Source organism: Apium graveolens, chromosome 1, assembly GCF_009905375.1.
Source record: "Apium graveolens cultivar Ventura chromosome 1, ASM990537v1, whole genome shotgun sequence".
Classification (NCBI taxonomy): Eukaryota; Viridiplantae; Streptophyta; class Magnoliopsida; order Apiales; family Apiaceae; genus Apium; species Apium graveolens.
The window spans coordinates 74,890,066-74,914,237 of NC_133647.1; the positions used below are offsets into that span (position 1 = coordinate 74,890,066).

At 36.2% G+C, this 24,172-nt stretch overlaps 1 protein-coding gene across 1 annotated transcript in view; it reads right to left on the reverse strand.

Moving 5' to 3' along the window:
* Window positions 1–4,122: 4,122 nt before the first annotated feature.
* Window positions 4,123–24,172, reverse strand: part of LOC141678368 (uncharacterized) — a 38,941-nt gene continuing 18,891 nt past the window's right edge. Inside the window, exons 2-3 of the mRNA XM_074484695.1 lie at window positions 4,836–5,030; window positions 4,123–4,658 (exon numbers count right to left, since the gene is read on the reverse strand). Of these exons, the coding sequence (XP_074340796.1) occupies window positions 4,123–4,658; window positions 4,836–5,030 (731 nt within the window). The remainder of the gene's footprint in view (window positions 4,659–4,835; window positions 5,031–24,172) is intronic.

Below are 24,172 nucleotides of genomic sequence, written 5' to 3' on the forward strand. Positions count from 1 at the left end.
AGCAAAATTTTAATTATGACTTATTTCTAAGATGTACTGAAGTAGATCAGACTTTACTCTTTGTCTGTTATTTAGCTTAATGCACACACACATCACTCCATATGAATGATGAAATTTCTGTGGTGGTCTATGTTATTTTAGATCAACAGTCATTGTGTCACTTTTGCACAAATTCTGAGGACAAGTTCTAGTTACACGTTCTGATGATTAAGTTCTGACGTTCATAACTACGAACTTGTATGAGTATTTACTAAGATAGATATTCCTTGTTCGAGTTAAGACATTATGTTCTGATGACTGTTAAGTTCTGGTATAGGTCTAAGTTCTGATTTTTCAGTCTAACCCTTTACTTGACTTATCTGTGAGTAAAATTTGGTAACAGTCTCAGATTAATTTCGAAATGTTGAAGTTGAGAACAAAGACTGTTCCTCAAACATCTCAGAAGAAGAGGATGATTACTTTGAGAGATGAATCAGATTCTGAGGATCAGATTCCCTCTTCAGAACCTATGATAGATGAAGCTGAGAAGGCAACTTCTCAGAAGGATTCTGCAATTGGGGGTTCTAGGCTTCTCAAGAGGCTTAGACGTATGACGGTTCCTGCAACTCCCAAGGAATCCAAATCAACAAGGAAGTACAAGAAACAGAGGGCACAGAGGCCAGTTTCAGATGATGAGGAGGAAGCAGCTAAGGAAGGGGATCAGGAATCTCTGATCTCACAAGACAAGGAATTTGCTCCAGTCACTTCTTCTCCATCAACTCCATCTCAGGAACCTGTATCTGACAAGGCTAATTCACCTTCTATATCTCTTGTTGATCCAGGCACAAGTGCTGAAATTGATATTCAAAACTTGGTTGTGCCTGAAATACTTTTCTTAGAAGCTCCAACAGCAAATAATCCTTCCACAACACCTGTTACTGATGCTGTTCAAACTCCTGAGTTATCACTAACACCTTCTCTGCATCAAGATGATGATCAGATTTTAGGTGAGCATCAGGATATGGCTGTTGATCAGAACTTAGTATCAGATCAGCAATTAGAGGATGTTGAAGCCTCCATTGCTACTCATACAGTTGTCTTATCAGAAGATACTGATTCTTTAAGTTCTGATGCTGCAAATGTTGGAGATACTGGTGAAGCTGCTACAACTGTAGATGCTGATGAAGCAGGTCCTTCAGGACATACTCCTCCTAAGTCTGAACTGCTAAAGGAGTTTGTTATCAGGGATACACCAGTACCTTGGAGTGAAACTCCTGCAGGTCAGGAGTGGACTAAGGAATGGAACTCAGTTTCATGTGTTCCAAATGCTTTACATCTTGCTGAGCACTTGACTAAAGCTGATGAAATGTTACATTCTGATGATTTTAAAATCCAGCTTAGAGTCACTGCATTGAGTACTAAACATCTACAAGGTCTTCATTCCAACACTCATGCAGAGCTACACAAGATTCAGGAGAACTTTATTAAACAGGAACAAGTTTGGAAACTTGATAAGAAAAAGTTCTTCCAACCTACCATTGACAGGGTTGCTTATATTGAGAAAACTCAAGAGAAGCAACAAGCTCAGATTGATCAAATTCTGACAAATCAAGCTTCTCAGCAATCGCAACTTACTGAAATCCAGACCTCAGTGGAACTACTTATCTCTCTTTTATTACCTGCTGATGCCAAAAAGGGGGAGAAGGTAATTAAGTCCAAATGCAAAACCAACAAGTCACTGCAAGGAAAGGATGATGGAAAAGATGACCAAGGAAACTCTGGAATGGGTGGTGGTCATAGTCAAGGTAGAAGGTTTACATCAAGACAAGCTAGTCACAGAACAAGTTCTGATACTGGGAAAAGAATAAGTTCTGCTGCTGGTAAAAGGATAAGTTCTGATGAACTTCTAGATCTTGATGAGAAAATGTCAAGACAGTTATTTCTTCAAGAAAATTCAGGGATGGACTTGGAAAGTTTAAAGGAAGAAGAAGCCAGACTTAAATCAGAGAAAGTCACATCTAAATCTGAAGCTTCTGGTAAAAAGTTACTTCCAAAACCTAAAGGCATTGTGATCAAAGAAAGGATACATACTGAAGAAACTTTGGCTAGATCACAACCACAGATAGATCCAAGATCCAAGGGTAAAGAAAAGGTTGGTGAACCTATCAAGCCTTATGTACCTCCTGATGAAGAAGAAATTACTGATGGAAAAGATAATCTTGCTCTAACTTCAAGAAAAATTCTTAAAACAACCTCTGACATGGCTCAAGTTGTTCAGAGTCAAGAAATTGTAAGTTCTGATATTCAGAAGAAGCAAGTAACCTCTGACAGTGCTCAAGTTAACTTGATATCAGAAAATAAATCTAAAACACTCCTACCAGGATTCACTAAAGCAAAACAGACTCAATCTTTGAAGACTACTTCAAGTGGTTTTGAAGCAAGAGTAGTTACTGGAAAGGAAGCTAGAGATAAAACTGGATTGGGAAGTGCTGATGAAAGAAGAGTACACAACACTACCGATGATCCAACTTCCTTGAGTGAACCAGGTATTGGAGCAACTCCTGAGAGATTGAATCAACTAGAATCTGTACAGATGGTTTACCATACCTTCTTGAAAGAATACATCATGTTGTATTTCATGATAGATGGTAGGGTTTATCATATAAGACAAAATGCCATTCCATTGAAGTATTTTGAAGAATTGGAGCATGTATTATTCTTACTTCAAGTGGATGACAGAATAACAGAGACTGCTGCAAACTACTTAAAGGAACAGATTCAGAGACAGAAAAGACTTTATTCTGTTAAGTCTGACAGCAGATATGTTCCAAAGTACAGAAATCACAATGGTGATATTGTTGATATGAAGCCTAATACTGCACAGATCAGAACATATCTTGGTATTAAGGGGCTTGAATTCAATCTAGAGTCTAACAAAGCTTATGTCATAAGACTAGATCGGGAGTTGAGAAAAGCAAAGATTAATGATCTCAGAGCTGCAATATTTCAAACTGGTGAAGATACTGCAGAGCTTAAAGATGTCAAACGGAGAATGATTGATGAACTCAGATATGCTGAGAAATGTTTGTTGAAGAATTATCTCAGAACAACTCCTGACATCAGAGAGATCAGAAAATGATGAAGCCAAGTCGAAGATCTACAACTGCTTAAATTCTGATATTTATACAGATTGAAGTTGTTATCAGAAGTTGAATTGGTAAAAACTTTAAGGACTGTAAGTTGTAGTTATCTTGTCTATTTCTCATGCATTTGTACTTAATGTTTTTGACATCATCAAATATCTGTTAAACTTGTATATTTTGTTAATTTACAAGTTGGGGGAGATTGTTAGATATATTTGATAATGTCATGGCTAATATGTTTTATGTTTAGATTTCAGATCTTATTTGAACAGAACAAATCAGTACTTAACTGATCAGTACTTATACTGGAAGTCAGAACTTAAGGGATATCAGTACTTATGTTATCAGGAGATAGATATCAGAACTTAAGTGCTGAAGGACGATCAGATAAGGACAGTAGCTGATTAAAGTTAAGAAGATCAAGATAAACATAAGAAGAGATATGCATGAAGAAGGAATTCCGTGAAGAATGGAATACTTGGAATAGAAGATATCTGATTGATATATTTTAGGAAGCAGAATTATATTCCATATCAATTAGCGATTATCTTGTAACTGTGTAGTATATAAACACAGACATAGGGTTTACACTATAAGTGTTATCATTATCGAGAATATTATTTATTATAACCCTAGCAGCTCTCGTGATATTTTGTTCATCACTGAGAGATAACAGTTCCAGATTGTAACAGAGTTTATTGTTTAAATAAAGTTTGTTTTCTGTTACATAAGTTCTTGAAGTTTGATTTGATTGTTATAAACACTGTATTCACCCCCTCTACAGTGAAAGTGTGACCTAACATGTTATGTATTAAACTTTAATTTGTTTTATATGTAACTTTAATTTGAAGTTTATGTGTTATACTTATTTTGACTCTTTTTTGCAAATGGGAGAGATACATAAAAATTTAAAAATGCATTACATTAAAAATTTTAATAGAAATTACATAAAACAGTTAAATAGAAATTACATAAAATAAATTACATAACAAATAAATATTTAGCACCTGTCACTGCCATGCATCTGCCAAAGATGTTCTACAAGGTCATTCTGTAACTGAAAATGGACTTGTTTGTCTCGAATTTGTTTATGAACTTGTATGAATTCCCTGAGGGTACTTGAACGACTACGATTCGGAGTAATAATTAGTATTGCAACATCTGTATCAAAGTGTTCTTCCTCCATATGTAATTCCCTTTCATCTTCAATGATCATGTTGTGCAAGATGATACAAGCAGTCATAATATATTTCATTGTGTACGCATCCCAAAATCGTAATGGTCCACGTACCATTGCAAACCGAGATTGCAAAACTCCACATGCTCGCTCAACATCTTTTCTTACAGATTCTTGTGCAGTTGCAAAATATTTTTTTTTGTTACCTAGAGGTTTTGAAATAGTTTTGACAAATGTTGGCCAAGAAGGATATATACCATCAGCAAGATAATATCTCATGTTATATTCATGACCATTGATGGTATACCTCACTTCTGGTCCACAACCTTCTGCCAAATCTTCAAATAGATGAGATCTATCTAACACATTAATATCATTTAACGATCCCGGTAGTCCAAAAAAAGCATGTCAAATCCACAAATCTTTTGAAGCTATTGCTTCTAATATAATAGTTGGTTCATGAACATGACCTGTATACATACCTTGCTAAACAGTTGGACAATTTTTCCACTTCCAGTGCATATAATCAATACTACCAAGCATCCCAGGAAAACCTCGTCGTTCATTTTCATTTAATATTCGAGACACATCTTTAGGATTTGGTCTTCTCAAATATTCATCTCCAAACACTTCAACGATTGCTTTAACAAATCTTCTTAGACTCTCTATTACTATACTCTCACCAATTCGAACGTAATCATCGATAGCATCTGAAAGGCATATGTCATAGCCTACTCGTTTATTCGAGTATTTAACTCAACTCAAATAAGAATGTAATAAGTAAATAGTGGATCTATCATCAGAGAGATCTCACAAAGTAACATCTGTCAAAGAATAAAGAAACATTGTTCATCTGCAGACTTGAAGATTCACTGGAAGAAGTTCAAGAATTTGATCATGCCTCAGTGATATAAATCAAGATCGTGGATTTAATCAAGTGACAGAGATCTCGTCAGGGTATCATTTATTACAAGGATTCAATCAGAATATCAAAGTCAAGACATGAAGAAACGTCACCGAAGTTAGTCACTCATGAACCAGACAGTACATCGAGTGTCAGCATTGAAGTGGCGGAATTGATTCATAAGTCTCAGTGACTTTCAGAAGATTGTCAGAAGAATGGATGCTGCTCAGGGTTAGTATTAATTCTCTATTAATTAATTAAGTCATATAATTTAATTAAGAAAATAAATTATATCTGCAAAGATTAATTTATTGATTAATTGAATTAAATTGATTAATTAATTTAGAATTAATATTAAGGATTTACAAGATTTTAATTGGTTTAAAATCTGCTTAAATTCAGCAAGACAATTCATTTGAACTAGTATGACAATCGGTATGACAATTGATAGTCATACCGAAAGTCATGCCAATACATTTAATTGTCTTATTAGAATTTCTGTTTAGATTAAAATCTGTTATTAATTCAGCAAGACAATTTATTTGAACTAATATGACAATCGGTATGACAATCAATAGTCATACCGAAAGTCTTGCTAGCTCATTTTAATTGTCTTGCTAGTTGTAAATTTTGTCATACCGAAAGTCTTGCTGGCCAAAGAAGATTGTCATGCCAGTACATGTTTACATTCGGCTATTTGATAAAAAGGAGCAGAAGTCTATTATTTCACTATCAATCAAACAGAACACAAACTCAAGAACAAAAGAAAAAGAAGCAGAAAAATATTTCATCTCATCTGCAACTTCAAGATCAATTTCTAGATTGTAAAGTTAAATCCAATCAACTAGAAATACTTATCTTGTTCTTGTGTATCAATCTAGCGGATTAAAATCCCTAGAACTTAATCTCAAATCGCATTTAGCATTTGATCTTTTAATTACAAAAATAGAAAAAGTTCATGTCGAATTTATTCTAGATTTGTAATAATTGATTTGAGATTAATCCCTTGTAACCGATACCGTAGTTGTAACACCTTTCAAGTTTAATAAAAGTTTTATTTAACTTGAATTTTGTTTCACAATTTTATTCCGCATTTTATTCGATTAAACGGTATTGTTTGCATTCAACCCCCCCTTCTACAAACAAATTGGGACCTAACAATTGGTATCAGAGCCTTCTGATTAACGTACAAATCTAGATCCTAGACTTTTGTGTTTCTTTCACTTCTTGAATTTTTTTATTCACTCAAAAAAAATTCATAATGACTACACAAAAAGTTGGAACCGTTAAAATTCCACTTTTCGATAAAGAAAATTATGTTATGTGGAAGAAGAAGATGTTACTGTTTTTACAGGTTGCTAATCCCAAATATTTGCAAGTGTTGAAGAAGGGTCCAAAAATTCCTATGGTTATGGAACCAGAGGTAATAGAAAATGATGTGGTGATCACCAAAGCGAGAACTTATGTGAAGGATCCTGAGGACTTCTCTCCTGCTGAAATAGAAGAAGCTTCCCTGGATGCTAGCCTTCAATTAATCTTAGTAGATTCCCTTAATCCCCTGATGAATAGACATGTGATGAATTGTAAAGATTCCAAACATATCTAGGAAACTATTGAGATTATTAATGAAGGCACAGAGGAAGTTAGGGAGAACAAACTAGAAATCCTAACCTCTGAGTATGAATACTTTAAATCCAATCCAGGAGAAGGAATCACTGAAGTGTTTGAGAGGTACAATGCATTGATCAACAACCTGAACATTAATGGTAAATACTATTCCATCAGGGAGGTCAATAAAAAGTTCCTTTTAACACTGCCAACTCATCTCGAACATAGAATCACTGCCATAAGAGAAGCAAGAGATCTGAGTGAGATTTCTTTGGAAAGGCTCTATGGTGTGTTAAAGACTTATGAGTTGGAGCAGATTCAGCAGAAGGAAGTTTACGGGAAAGGAAGAGTGGTCAGCACGTCTACTGCTCTAGTAGCTGATGAACAACAACAACAACCACAATATCAACAACAATCTCAACAGTCAGAAAGAATGGTACAGTCTTCCAAGGTTGAAGATAATGTGATAGTAGCAGAATTTGATTCTCCTACTACAAATCAATCAGGAGATGATTATTATTCCTTGGAAGAACTGAAGCAATTGGAGGATGAGTCAATGGCCCTGATTGTCAAGAGATTCTCAAATGTCAGATTCAAAAGGAATCCCAAGTTCAAGTACAAGTCCAACTACAACAGATTCCAGAAAGGTGGATCTTCATCCTCTAACACCAGCAGTGGTGGGTATAAAACAGGGATGGTTGATCGAAGCACCATTCGATGCTTCAACTGTAATGAGTTGGGACACTTTGCCACAGAATGCAGGAAGCCAAAACAAGCTAGGAAGAACTCTTACGATTCTAATCAGAAGAGTAAATCTGAAAGGGCGTACCTGGCAAAGGGAAGAAGCTGGGATGATACTGACAGTGAAGATGAAGAAGTTGGGAATCTTGCTCTCATGGCTAGTAATGCAAGCACCTCATCATCAAGAAAAGAGGTAAAATTTACTGATGCTGAATTAGTTTATCATCTAGGAGGTTCCTTAGATTGTGCTCGTCGTGATAATGAATTGTTAAATCAACAAATCAAAGACCTTGAGAAAGAGGTCAATGAATTAAGACTTGTGCACATTAATCAAGATAAACTAAAAGAACAAGTATCTTTTCTAGAGAATAGAGTTGACTGTTATAGACAACTCGAAACTATTCTCAAAGACAAGATCACCGGTCTTGAGGCTAAGGTTAAAGCTTACTTTAATTCTTGTTCGAAGTCCAAAGAGTTTTACAATAAGCAAGCTGTTAATCAAACACATGGAATAGGTTATGATTACAATGCTTCTATTGGAAAATTAGGCATAAACTCCCCTCCTCATGTATGTGCTAAAGGCAGATGTGCTTAAGGGTGTTGATGAACCCCTCTATAAAGAATCAATTGCTGAACCATTTGATGAGACCTCTTTTATTATTCAAGAAGAAATCCGTGCTGAAGATAATGCTAATGGGAAAGCTGTCTCCAAGTCAAGTGTGTCAAAAGTTCCAGTCAAGGTTGTGAAAGCAACTGAGACTAACTCAGACACACATGAGTTGGATAACACAAATGCCATGTCTACCATGCATAAGTTGCCTATTGTTAATCCTTCTCATAAAGCATGTGGTGTTCCTGATTGTATGTCTTGTGCTTTTAATCTGTTGTTTGCTTATTTTAATGGTAAGCATGTTTCTAATGATAAGACTACTCCTCGTCAGCATGTGAATAATAGAAAGCATGATAGGTCTAAGACTGCTAGTCCTCCTAAAGCTAGAAAGGAGACATTTGTGCCTAAGCCTAAACAGAAATTTGTCAAGGCTGTTCACAAGGTCAAATGTTCAGTCATTGAGAACGTTGAGAATATTGAAATTAAGAATGTTGTTTTGCCTGATAAAGGCCAATTTTACAAGTATGCCGGACCCAGCCAAGCTTGGGTTCCGAAGAAGGTCTAATCCATTTGTATTGCAGGGCATTAAACAGGTACAACCGGTAGTGTGGATTCTTGATAGCGGATCGTCAAGACATATGACCGGAGATAGAGCCCTGCTATCAAATGTGGTTGAGAAAGCTGGCCCAGTGGTTACCTTTGGAGATAACATCAAAGGTTTAACGGAGGGATATGGCTGTTTGCTAGCTGGAAATGTTATCATTGAAAATGTATATGTTGTGCAAGGACTTGAACACAATCTGCTTAGCATTAGTCAGTTCTGTGACAACGGCTACAATGTTTTATTCGACAAGCTGAAGTGTCAGATTCTGCACAAGAAAAGTGAAAAACCCTCCTTAATGGGAATCCGGAAAGGAAATCTGTTCGTAGCTGACATGAACTCTGGAAGCAATCTTGAAGTCAATTGTTTCTATGCAAAGGCATCGTCAGATGAGAGTTGGCTATGGCACAAGAGACTTTCTCATCTCAATTTCAAAACAATGAATTCTCTTGTCAAAAGAGAATTGGTAAGAGGTCTGCCTCAGCTGGAATTCTCTCTAGAAGGACTATGTGAGGCTTGCCAGAAAGGAAAGTCAAAGAAAGCAAGTCACAAAGGCACTGACACATCTTCCATAACTGGTGTTCTACAATTATTGCACATGGATTTATTTGGTCCAGTTAATATCCTTTCTATGTCAAAGAAGTGTTACTGTCTTGTGATAGTTGATGACTATTCCAAGTATACGTGGGTTTTATTTCTTCACTCTAAGGATGAAACACCACAAGTTGTGATTGATCATATCAAGATGATTGAGTTAGATTCTAACGTCCCTGTTAGAGCAATAAGGTCAGATAATGGGACAGAATTCAAGAATGCACTTCTCAATGGATTCTGTACAGACAAAGGAATTACCAGACAATTTTCAGCTCCTAGAACCCCTCAGCAAAATGGAGTGGTAGAAAGGAAGAATCGTACATTGATTGAAGCTGCAAGAATGATGTTAAGTGAATCAGGTCTTCCAATGTACTTTTGGGCTGAAGCTGTCAATACTGCATGTTATACTCAGAATCGAACTCTAATCAACAAAGACTTCATGAAAACTCCTTATGAGATTTTGAATGAACAGAAACCTTCTATCAAATACTTTCATGTATTTGGTGCCAGATGCTTCGTGCTCAAGGATGGAGATGATCGTCGTGGTAAGTTCGAGGCAAAGGCATATGAGGGTATTTTTGTTGGATATGGAAGAAGATCATATAGAGTGTATATCATTGATCAACACAAAGTAACTGAAAGTGTCAATGTTACATTTGATGACACTAAACTCCCTAGTATTCAAACTGAAGATCCTTCTGAGGAACTGAAGTTTGATGATACGTCAGATTCAGAATCAGAACATGGTCAAGTACCTGAGGTTGTTGCTGGTGAAGAACCTGTTAATCCTGATGATACTCAAGGTAATAGTGATGGAAACTTTGGCAACAATGGAGATACCACTGCTACTGACGGAGAATCTTCAAGTCAACATGGCAACAACTCAGGGGGAGATGCTGAAGGATCATCTAGTAGGACACAACATCACAATGAATTTCAAGGCGAATCATCAAGATCAAATCTTCCAAGACAGACTGTCTGGAATAAAGCTCACCCTTTTGAGTTGATTATTGGTGATCCAGATGTTGGAGTCAGAACTAGACGTGCTACTCAAAATGAGTGTCTGTTCTCAGGATTTCTTTCTGAGATGGAACCTAAGAAAATTGAAGAAGCACTGACTGATCCAGATTGGGTGATTGCTATGCAAGATGAACTCAATCAGTTTGAAAGTCAACAAGTCTGGAAACTGGTACCTAGGCCTGTACACAAGAAAGCTGTTGGTACTAGGTGGGTATTCAGGAATAAACTAGATGAAGATGGTGTGGTTACAAGAAACAAGGCAAGACTGGTAGCTAAAGGGTATTCTCAAGCTGAAGGCATTGATTATGATGAAACCTATGCTCCAGTGGCTAGACTTGAGGCCATCAGGATATTTCTGGCATTCGCAGCATTTTCAAACTTTAAAGTTTATCAAATGGATGTCAAGAGCGCCTTTCTGAATGGAAAGCTGGATGAAGAGGTATATGTAGAGCAACCTCCTGGTTTTGAAGATCCAGATCATTTGGATTTTGTCTTCTTTCTTTTCAAGGCTATCTATGGGCTAAAACAGTCTCCAAGAAAATGGTATGACACTCTCTCTGAATTTCTTATTGAAAATAGCTTTATTAGAGGTGTCATAGACAAAACTCTCTTTTCTAAAACACATAAGAAGGATACTATATTAGTCCAAGTCTATGTGGATGATATAATATTTGGGTCTACTAATGATAATCTCTGTAAGAGATTTGCTAAGTTAATGCACAGCAAGTTTGAAATGAGCATGATGGGAGAGCTGAAGTTCTTTCTAGGATTACAAGTAAATCAAAGGTTAGATGGAACATTTATTTGTCAATCCAAGTATCTCAAGGAACTCCTCAAAAAGTACAATCTAGAGGATTCTGCATCAGCAAGGACTCCATCAACTACAGCTGTCAAGCTTGGACCATGTGAAAACTCCATTAAGGTAGATGTCACAAGCTACAGAGATTCAGATTACGCAGGAAGTGTTGTTGATAGGAAAAGCACCTCAGGAAGTTGTCAATTCCTAGGAAGCAGGCTAGTCTCATGGTACAGCAAGAAACAGCAAACAGTTTCCAACTCAACGGCCGAGGCTGAATATATTGCTGCTGGAAGCTGCTGTGCTCAGATCTTGTGGATTAGGAACCAACTCCGAGACTATGACTCTGTATTGAACAAGATTCCTATTTTATGTGACAATACAAGTGCAATAGCCATCACCAACAACCCTGTGCAGCACTCGAGGACAAAGCACATTGACATCAGGTATCATTTTATTAGAGAGCACGTCATGAATGGTACTGTTGAACTATTTTTTGTTCCAACAGAAGAACAAATAGCAGATATTTTCACTAAACCACTTGACGAATCCACATTTACCAGATTAGTTGGTAAATTGGGCATGTTGAATAGTTTTAGTGATTAATTTAGTTAATATCTGTGATCTATTCTTGAATAAATTTACAAATGAATTTTTCTTAAATAAAAAAAAAAAAATTCATTTGCAAATTTATTTTATCATTTTATCATATTTCTTGCTTATTTCTATGTAATATATATTATCTTATCTATTTTTATTTTCCCTACTTGTTAATTTAAAATATCTCAGAATATTTTATTTCCTCTAAAAATATTTTACTATGAATTTTATTTGCTAAAATTCAATAGAAATCTATTTTTAGAATAAAAATAATAAATTCTGATATATTGTCTTTGTTTCTGTAAATATTATAAGTCTGTATTTCAGTTTTACTATTTTGTAAATATTTTCTGATATTTTTACTATGTTATATAAGTCTTTATAAATTTATATATGTGTGTGTTTCTGTGTTTAAAGCTGATATGACAATCGGCAAGACAATTGAAATTGTCTTGCTGAAAGTCATTTCAGTTTAAATTTTGTTTATTATATTATTCAGTACAGTTTTATACTGGCAAGACAATCGGTATGACTATCAATTGTCTTGCCAGTTATAAACCATATATATAATTATTTTCCTTTTATTATTATACTGGTATGACAATCGGTATGACTATCAGATTGTCATACCAGTTATAATTTTAGTATTTATTCTATTTTTTTTCTTTTCCTTCTTTTGCCTGGTATGACAATCGATATGACAATCCCGGATTGTCATACCAGCTGTAATATAAAGGCGTGTGTTTATTTTTTTTTTAAAACCATTTCAACAGTTCATTTTGTTTAAGTCGAACAGTTTTCTCTCTTCTCTCTCTTCGAACTAAACCCAACGAATTGCTTCCTTCCTTGCTCGAGTTTTTACTCAGCAAACTGAATCTTCACTCCTGTGATATATACTTACATATATATACATACAGGAGTGCTGTCAAAATTTTCAAATTTTTTTTATATATCAGTTTGCCCCTTCAAATTCAATTTGTATTTGTTGATTTTGAACTTTTTATTTTTATTTTAATTTCTGATTTGTGTCTTTTGGCTTTTCAAAACTGCGTTTGTGAGTTAAGAATTTTAACGAGATACATTTCTGTCTAAATTTTTTGATTATAATTAATTTAATTCGAATTATTAAATTAATTTAATTAATTCGAATTTTCTTAATATTATTCTTAAAATTCTGAAAGCGTGTGTCTTATTATTATTTTAAATGGCTCTCAATTTCCAAATTGTCGCGCATAATCAGGTTGGTTATTTTAATCCGGAAAAATGTGATGTTGAAAAATTTAAGCCATGGATTAGATTTTTAAATGACCATTCGATTGTTAGCTCTGCTATTAAATCAAATGTGATTTTAAACGTCGATCTACTTAGACTGATTTGCACAACTTCTACTGTGGCCGATGATTCAAAATCTTTTTCATTCACCGTCGCAAACACACAGTATGTAGTTGATGAAACAGTCGTCAATCGTGCGTTAAATTTTCCACTAGACAATTTCTGTAATTTACCCTCTGAAAATGATATCACATATTTTTTCAATGCTATTCACTATCAGGGGGTGATCAATTTAACCAAACTTTCTAAATCAAATTTGGTGTCTGAATGGGATATTTTCTTCGATACACTTTCCAAAGTGTTTGCCAACTGCACAAAATCCAATTTTCATAACATCACTTCCACTCTGCAGTATATTGGTCTGGCGGTTGTTTTCAATCAAAGGATCAATTTTGGCAAACTACTTTTTCCCATTCTCTTGAGACGTCTAACTTCTGCTTTACGTGATCATTCTACAAATCGTAGGGTATCATGTTACTATGCTCGTTTTCTCATGCTTATAGCAGATCATCTTCTCACACCTGAACACAAAGCCCTTTTTGCTAACTCTGCAGTAACCGAACCCCCTCCAGTTAGCAAAAAGATTTACACTCGCCAAGACACAACCTTCAAATTCATGCAAGTTCCAGTACTTGTATCTGCTTTCATGGCCACTTATATTCCTTTACCTATTTTCAATCTTCCCGGTCATGAACAGCAACCTCAACCTCCAGTGGTTCAAGCCACCCAGGCTCCTCCAACATCAGATGCTCTTCCATTACAGGTAGTAATTCCTCACTCTCACTCCCTTCCTACTTCTGTTGAAAGACCCCCAGTGGTTGATAGGGCTGACCATGAAGTTGTAGAACCACAGCTTCAATCCCAGGTCATAGAGCCAAACACAGAGTCACATTCTATCTCAACCTTTCCCCCACTGTCTAAAATGTTACCCAGAAGATTACTAGGAAGTAGTATATTGTTAAATATGAGTGAACCCTCAGCTCTGCCTCCTCCTAAGAAAAGAAGAACATATTCTGAGGCATCTGAAAGCCCATCCTTGTCCTCCCAACAGGACATGGACTTTGAAATGGCCAATGAACAGTTACTAGAGGCATTCTCTCAACAGGATGCATCTATTGAAATTCGCCATAGGGCCATGGCATCTTGTACTGAGTCAAGCACAATTCCATTACTCACAATGGAACCATACACTTCCCCATATCATACTCAGGACACACAGCGAGGAGTGCACGTAGAGTCGGTTACAGTGCCTGCCATAGTTACGGCAGAAGAGCAGTCACATGCTTCAGAGGGAAAATCTGACTCTCCGCCATCTTTAATAGAGTCATTTTCTCCCCTCCCAGATCCAACACATCTGGCTCCCTTATGGGATTCTCCACTCGCAGATTTATCTGGAGAAAGTGGAGGGCAACTCGGTCAATCTATCCCTGAAGCAATTCAGACATCTATTCCAAAAGATTTGATAGTATTGACTGAGGATCGGGACTCGCGAATTCCCATTACACCACCACTGACCTCTCTTGAAGAGGCTAGGGTGATTTTTACTGCAGGTACAGAAGAACAGCAACAGGAAGACTCCTCACGAGCAATTATATTGAGAGAAACACAAGCACGTGAGGTGAGTGAGCCAAACACGAGTGAAATTCAGGTGAGAGCACACACAGACACTGATACTGTAAACCTGTTAGCTCAGATTGCTGCCCTAAAAGAAGAACTTGCTAAAAGCCAAGCTGAAGCTCAAGCATTCAAAGCACAAGTGGTTGAACGGTCTTCTTCTTCCACCTCTGTCAACAATCAGCTTGCAATCATAAGGAATGACATCTCAGATCTAAAGACCACTGTAATACCAAAGCTCAATTCTATTCAGGACACTCCAACTTTATCAGCTGATGACATATCCAACTTCTGTTCTCTACACACAAGAATGACTTCTCTTGAAGACCTCGTTGAGATGAATCATTCACTGGACTCCTCAAGATTTCTAAAGATAGAGACGGGCATGGAACATCTCAATGAAGGGATGAAGCACCTATATTTCATGATCAAGAATTCTCATTGCCCTAATGAAGAACAAAGAACTTATTTTGAAGGACCGTCTGGTGGAGGATCAGGCTCTGGAGGTGATGGAGGTTCCAAAGGAAAGTCAGTAGAGGATCCCTCAACTAAGGGGGAGAAGAAAGGGAGTAGTGCCAAAGGGAAAGAAAAAGATACCTCTGCTGAAAACAAAGGAAAGGCTGATGATGTCTACTACAGTGGAGAACAGGATGACTTTGATATTTTTGACATTCCCACTGAACCAGTTCAGGAAGATAAAGATGGGTTATTTGAAGCTGAAGAGGAAAGTGATTTTGGAGAATGGGAAGAAGAAGCTCAAGTGGATCCTATGTTTGAGAAAGAATTTCAGAAGGAGCAGTCAGAGATGAAAAGAAAAGAAGCTGAACTCAAGAAGGTCTCTCAGATCATTGACATGAGAAAAGACATTCAAAGAACAGAAACTCTTCAAAAGCAACGTCTTCATGACATTAAGGCTCAAGAAAGGAGAAGAGATGTCAGACTAAAGATTGGTGAAAAATGGGATGAAGCTAGGAGAGTACTTGATATGCCTCAGCTGAGCACTAACAATGATAGGCAGTTCTTACATCTTCTTGACAAGCTGGAAATCTCAAATCCTAACAATGACATGTACATGAATGCTATCAAGACTGAAGTCTCAAGGATCACAGCTGCTGTAACACCCCCAGATCCGGGGTCGGGGATCCGGGTCGTCACGAGTTCCATTTCCCTTAATAACACCCAATCTTAATAATTACTCAACTACTCTGTACTGTGACCCCACCATAAACACACACACCACACGTTATAGTCTCAGAGATGAAATTTAAATAAGTACAAGTCTTTGAATCCACCATTTAAAAGTTATTACAACCCAAAATGATTACTTGATAAATTTACAGTTAATTGCCATTATCTGCCACAAGTTATAATTATACATAATTTGATTCTCAAAAGTAGATGGTCTGAACTACAATGGATCTACCTCTGCAGCTATAGCAGCTACAACATCATCGGGAAGACGCGGGACGCTTCCCACGCGCTTGCGCTGGGTCTGCTGGAGTCTGGCCATCTCTCCTAACTGTTGTTGTGTGATGAAGAAATAAAGCAAGAGTGAGCCTTACAGCTCGCAAGATAATATATATAGTGATAACAATAATATAAGTATCTAAATGGATACTTAATAGCATCTCTATCATATGCAAGATAATTACTTACTAGATATAAGTAAAAACAAGGAATGAAGTTACCAATACTTCACCACACTTATATCATATATAAAGTTACTTGAACTGCCACCGTTCGAAGTATTATAAGTTTTAAGAAAAACATCCCATAGATGAGACCACAAGTTAAGACTTGAATAGATTCAATCTTTGAAAGATTATTGAATGAAAAAGTTATGAGATACTTTATTTAGTCCCGATATATATATAACCACATATATATACCCCTTTCAACATTTCCTGGAACCTCTGTTATGTAAAGTATGAACAGAGTTTGAAACATCCAATGAATTTTGGAAAGGAAAAGAATTTTGGCATAAACCCGATATCTCGCTGATCAGGCAAAGATACCAATAAGTAACCTTTTCTACTGTAGATGGATGAATTCCTCACCGGTCATCACCCTGGCCGCATTAGGACCTCGCGCTAGACCGTACCCCGGCCCCTCACGCGTTGATGGACTGCCACCCAGCCACTTACACAATAATAGACCGTACCCCGGCCTGTCGCTTATGCCGACTCAATGAGATGGGCTTACTTCCCGAACGTTGGGCAAGTAATCAATTCATTTACCAAATCTGCAACCTCGTTGCGAATATAAAATACACCACAGAGCCGGATTCCCAAGGTTTTGAGCGAGTATTTAAATCCCCTTAAAAAGGAAGATCTTAAATATATAAAAAAAATGAGTTTTGGGATCCGCTCTGACTTTTAAAAATCATTTTGAAAACTCGAAAACACTTTAAAGAGTGTTTGGAGTAAGGCTGATTTAATGAAGTAAATCAGTCCCCAGAATATTTAGAAAATGACTGAATATTATTATTTAAATAATATTCCCATAAAGAATAGTCTTTATAAAAATAATTGAAGTAGAAGTATTAAAACTTATACTTGAAACGAGTATTAAATAACCAAAGATATACTTATATGAAAGTATTATCTTTATTTGAATAATCGAAAATAAGTTTGATTATTAACACCTTATTCTTTAATAAAATAAAGAATATATTTTAGAAAATAATCGGAGTCATAGATCCTCAAATGAATATTCAAATAATATTCATTAAATAATATAAACTGAGTCATAAGCCTTCGAATGAATATTCAAATAATATTCAATAAATAATATAAAAGAGTCATAAGCCCTCGAATGAATATTCAAATAATATTCAATAAATAATATAAAAGAGTCATAAGCCCTCGAATGAATATTCAAATAATATTCAATAAATAATATAAAAGGAGTCATACGCCTTCGAATAATATTCAAAATAATATTCATTAATAAAGTAAAAGGAGTCATAAGTCCTCGAATGAATATTCAAAATAATATTCAATAATAAAATAAAGTTAAAGTTATCGAATAAACCTTATTCGATTTATAGTTTGGAAAACTATAACCATATATATATATAAATATATATATATATATATATATATATATATATCCATATCCATATATACAAGATTACTCGGGATCCTCGACTCCCGGTTTTAGAAAATATTTTCACCTTTGGGTCCCTATACTAAGGGTATAAGCAAGTTACCGCTATCCTCTAGCATAGGTATTATCAAATGAACCAGCAGATATATATTTCAAGAATATGAAACAGGCATGCATATATACCATATCACATGCTACAATATATCGCAAAAATTTGCTAAATAACCAATAGGCATTTATCGCAAGATCATGCATATACAAATGTATACATCACAACAACAGTGTATCGGATAGAAAACTTGCCTGAGCGACTGGGGGTTACGAATGGCTCGGGACGAGTCTGGTAACCTATAAGCAACAGTAAGTTGGAATTAAACCAAAGTCACTTAAGAAACTAGACTTTAACCATTTAGAGTCCTAATGTTCGCTTTCGCGCTTAACGGTTTACTTAAGTCGCTCGAGTACTCTCGGCTCCACCATTTTTAATAAATTAACCTTTACGAGTTTTAAAGCGATTCCTTCGCGAGTGACTTACCAACTGCCTAATCCACCTTACATAATTGTTTCATACTCCAATTAGTCCTTTAAGATCTTTAACCAAGGTTTCAAAGTAAGGCGAGGGGAAATGTTTCGTTCGCGAAACGCCGTTACTTAAAACGGTCGTTTTTCCTAAACCGTACATCGGAATCAAACGAACTACATATCAAAACGAAGCTCGTAACATGAGCTATCTAAACATGGCAGTGGTCATAATCTAGCAGTGGGTTCTCGGGTCCTAATGTTATGCACAAAAACAGTCCAAAGAAAATCGGACATTACGACGGCTATGTTTACGCGATTTCCCAAAATTTTACCAACCAATTCAACCACCAATCAATCCCAATTCACAACCCAATCAAAACTCCATCCATACTTTATCATAACAGCCCCAACAACTCAACATTAACAATTTATACTATTCTTTATCATGAATTTAAACTACACTTAAGTTCATTAATCAACAACCAAGATTTACAACTCCAAAAACAACCCAAAACCAACTAATCTCTACATACACAACCATCAAGCCTCTCATGAACTATATTACTCATATTATGCTCTTAACATTCAATAACAAATCTTGGTTAAGAGATTATACCTTCCTTGAAGCTTTTAATCCATGAAAGATCCTTGGAATGTCCATGGAAGCCTTAATATATGCTTAAGCTACCTTGACCTTGCAAATAAAATCAAGAATCACAAATTTGTTCTTGAAAGTTACTATTCACCCTAAACTAAAATGATTTGTTTGAGATAGAAAACCTTTGATTCAAGCACTCAAACTACTTGCTCTTCTTAGTTATGAAATATAGGATCCAAAGAAACAAACCTTATAATTTTCCATGGAGTATAGCTTGTGTTTTGAATTTCTAATTCACCATTTTGGTGAAAAATTCGAAATGAAGAAGATGAAAAGGGGGGAGAGAGAAGCTTGCTTTGTTTTCTTGATCTTTGTGCATAAAAAGCTTGGTTGATATCCTTTTGTTTTGTTAATTACCTTTTAACCATGGTAAAATTTGTGTGGCTTGAAATCAACCAACAATACCTTCCCTTTGGTCATGCTTATGTCATCCTCCTATGTCATCTTCCCACACTTGTCATCTTCTTGTTGGTGTGGTGACATCATCATCACTAACCTCTTTGATTAGCTCTTAATTACTTGGCTAATGACCGCTGATCTGTTATATGGTTCACTTAACTTTCGTTCTCGTTTATCGTTTGAGGGATCATACCCGGGATCTTATTACTTGGGTTCCCTTAACCTTTCTCAATACATTATATTCCTTTTATGATCCTCTCTTATAATCCTTGAATTTAAATCCTTTTAATCATGTTACCTTATACTCAATTCTTTCCGTATCTAGTGGATTTTCGGGAAAAATCAAAGTGTTCGGAATTGGATTCTGACGATCTTTACATACACTTATATCCCATATAAAGTACTAATAAAATCTCAGAATATCCATATCAGAACCCCTACATAGTGTGGCATGAAAAGTTTTCTCATTCAGCAAAAACACTATTCATAAGGGTTTCAAAAATTTTCCAAAAATTGGGGTTATTACAGTCTCCCCTCCTTAAAAGGATTCCGTCCCGGAATCAGATAGAAAGTGAATAGGGATACTCTCTTAGCATTGCACTTTCTAACTCTCGAGTAAATTTTCCCACATTGTGGTTCTACCATCAAACTCTTACTAGTTTGATAATCCTTCTCCTAAGCACTTGTTCCTTTTCACTCTATAACCCTTCCTGGTTGCTCCATATAGGTTACGTCGGGTTGCATATCTATGCGCTCATATGCCTCTATTTATCTGGCATCTGAATTTCACTTCCTTAACATTGATACGTGAAACACGTTACGACCTGCTACATGTTCGGGGTTAGGGCTAGCTCATATGCTAACTTCCCAAACGTCTTAATATATCCAAGGGTCCAACAAATTGTTGACTTAGCTTTCCTTTCTTTCCGAACCTCATCAATCCTTTCCAAGGGATACCTATAACATTACTAGGTCCCCTATTTCATACTCTTTATCCTTTCGTGTCAAATCAACATACTTATCATGTCCATCTTGGGCTACTACTAGCCGTCCTCTGATTAGATCTATCATATCCTTGGTCCTTTGGACTACTGCGGGTCCGAGCATCTTGCGCTCTACAACTTCATCCTAACATAAGGGAGATCGACATTGTCTTCCCTCAAGGATCTCATAAGGCGACATCTCGATAATGACATATGATCTATTGTCGTGATATAACTAAATCCGCGTTAAGTGATCATTCCAAATTCTTTCAAGTCTATTGCACAGACTCTCATTATAGCGTTTAGCATTAGAGCTTTTGCTTCTCAATACCCATTCTTTTCTAGTTCGTAATCGCTACAACCTTCCGTTCCTAATATTATACTGGTTATACTTTTGCTCGTTAGCGTTCTATAACCTTTTAATAACCACGTCAACCTTAGTATCACGAACGTGTTCCCATTCCGCATACTACCACCACTTTATTACTCCTTTTTCAGTTGTTTCTATTTTTCGGAATTCGATCAATCAAATAGAAGTAAAGGAATTTGTTGAGAGATCACTAAGATCATGAACACTTGTTATATCGCATAGTTAGTACAGAAGGTGGCCAGCCTTTAGTACTTGACAAGCAATTAAACAATAGATGGTATCCTACTAGGCTTCTATCACACAGATAGATAGTCATTCGGCAATACCTCCCCTTCTGGAAGGGTTGTTCTTCTCAGATTACATGAAATGAAAAGAAGAGAAAAGAACGAACTGAAGAGAATTGTATATATATAAAAAATATATATATATATATATATATATATATATATATATATATATATATACTGCCACAAAATATCTGGCTTGGAACCTACCTCTGAATTATAGAGGTTTGTCATAGGAGAACAAAACATAGACGTATTTATATCAGCATCAAGTATTATAGCATCGTATTTCACGTGCCTAAATATTTTCGCTAACCCGTCCATCATTCTATGGACCCATGCCCTTCCTCGAGCTTATACACAATTACCTTTGAAACTCCCTCGACATCGAAAATCGAACCTGGGATCTCATTCTAGACATCATCGTTACTAGAATTCTTATGCTTGCACCGCAACCTTCCTCGTATAATAATACGACTCTCTATTGATAAGAAAGAATAATAATTCACTAGGTAGATACTCTACTTAATTAGTCTATCAATGATAACTTATACACTACCACGACCCGATTAGTGATACTCAATCTCAACACCCATTCCAATACAACCCTCACGGTTGTAATCAGCTCATTACTCGCAGAATCATTGCTGCCTTACTATGGTCCACCACTGACCTACTGTAGTCATTCATTTCCATGAAGTCTTAATAGCTAACCATACGGAGTCCATACATCTCGTATCTAATTCTCCTAAGGAGTTAACATAACCACCAATCACAATTCATGAAGAACACTCCAAACTCTGACGTACTTTCATGACATGAAGCAGATAAAATTGCAGAAGAGTTTCAATCAAAGCAATGATAGCAGGTTAATACCATTCTTAATCATATGCCTTAAATAGAAGACTTAACTCAAGGGTTCATCTAGTCCTTTTTAAAACATGGTCCTGGCTTATCTCAAGATAGGACCTTCTAAGATAGATAGCCCGTTCCTGGCGATTACACGAATTAAACCTTTACCAACTACTATTACGGTTGGGTATTGCACAGTCATCAGAAGGAATGTCAATCTTCCAAACCATAATTCAACCTTCACATTTTTTTTTTTAACCATCATCACTGTATTCTTTTGGCACACGCGCCTATAATTATCCACTTACCTTTAAAGTGTCGGCCACCTCTTTGGCCTTTCCTGATAGTACAATTTCCTTATAGTCAATGTCATTTTAACCACCTCCAAATAATTTTCTACCTCATTTCAATCACAGCTTATGTGAAGATGTTTTCCTTAAAATCTGATGAGTAAAAAAAAAATCACCATTTTTCCATAAGTTATTGCCTCAGTCTTTAGAGGTTAATCACTGTCATGACTGACTCTCAATTATACTTAGAGCATCTTTTATCTTAAGTCCTAATTGCCCTGAACAATTTCGACCATTACTGGTTCGATCCATCCTTTCTCGTGGTTTAACACGTGCCCCACTTGGCATCATTATAATTACGTCATATTTCTTTTATCAACATTTTTATTCCTGAGAATTTTGAATATTACCTTTCTCCTTGGAAACCTCTAAGGTTATCCTTCAATCGTTCCTCCTGTGTTCCCTAAATACAGGGCATATCAAAATACCATTTACTATTACTAGAACCATTGTCTATATACTTCTGAAAATTTCTCCACTAATTCTTAAAGGTTATTGTTACCTTAACCCTTTCCAAATCATACTGTCAAAACTCATACCGTCCCTATTAAGGGTGAAATGCAAACCTTTATGCATTCCCCTAGGATTCATTTTAAGTTACCGATGTTCTAGCCTTAATTCCACCTTTAAAAGGTACCTGCATCCATCCATGGATAAATCAAGTCATATATCCTTGACAGATTATCTTATTCATCATTCCCACCTCGATAGTCGATACCTAATTTCATAATAGCATCCTTATTCAAATTGAGGTCAATCCATATGGCCTCCAAAAGATAACAATGGTCATCCGCTTATCTTGCCTAATTTGGTAACGATAACAAGGATGTTCTGGAAGATATTGGTCGTGTTCAACGTGAACTTCTTCTTAATAATTCCTTATTTACTTTTGTTGTTTCTCAACAGTCACCTCAATGTTGGGATATCTCTCATATCTGGCGTCTCCGTTTCTGGGTATCAAGCCACCGATCTTACACTTCGCATTCTTGAAGGTTACTTCCTTCATCCAATTTTCCTAATTTCTTACTTCCTTGTCTCCTCAGCCTATCCACGTCTCATATTTAACCTTCGAACTATCTCAAGTTTTCCTCAAATCCTCCCAACTTACAGGGGATAAAATATATGTATCTCTTATTCCTTCAACCATCAATTTAACTCATGGTGAATCACCCTCATCCTGACGAAGGCATACTTTTCTATTTCTATTGCTACGAGTCTTTAGGGTTTCCTCATACCCAACTCCCTTATCATTCCTCAAACTCTAATGCCTTTATATTCCTTTCCACTTCAATTCCTTTTTATTTTCCTTTCTCTTATCATTAATTCATGAACCAACACAACATAAGCATAGATTTCAAACGTCCCGTCATTCTGGATTCGTGTCCTTAGAACAAATCTTGACAACTTTTTACAACTTAGATTCACAATTCATCATACTCGTCCGCCTTTGTTCTGGCTCTAAAGCTTTTACACTATCTCCATAACTTTGGGCAGTACCTTCCTGAAAACAATTGACTGAACTTTAATCAGTTTATTATAATCTCTTGCTCCGTGCCTTCCTTGGCCTTTCACCAGCGGGTGGCCTCTCTCTTAGGAGGGTAAGTGATAAAAATAGTCTTTTGTGATTCGTCAATCATTTAGAATCTCAAATGATTCCTCTATTTCCTTTAGCCAGGCTCTTGCCTCGACTGGGTCAACCTGTTCCTTGGAACTCTGAGAGCTTAGCGACTTAAAGGTCATGAAAGAATTTCCTACCGCATTGTTTCCTCAAGGTGGTGGTTGGGGATAATAGTCTAAGTTCTTTTTAGACAGGTCCATGAATTTCCGTATAGGAGTACCGTCTCGGGTCTCCTTATCTCGCTCGACTTTTGTTTTCTCAGTCTAAATATTTCTTCCTACTCCCCATACTTGGGGTTATCTTATACGT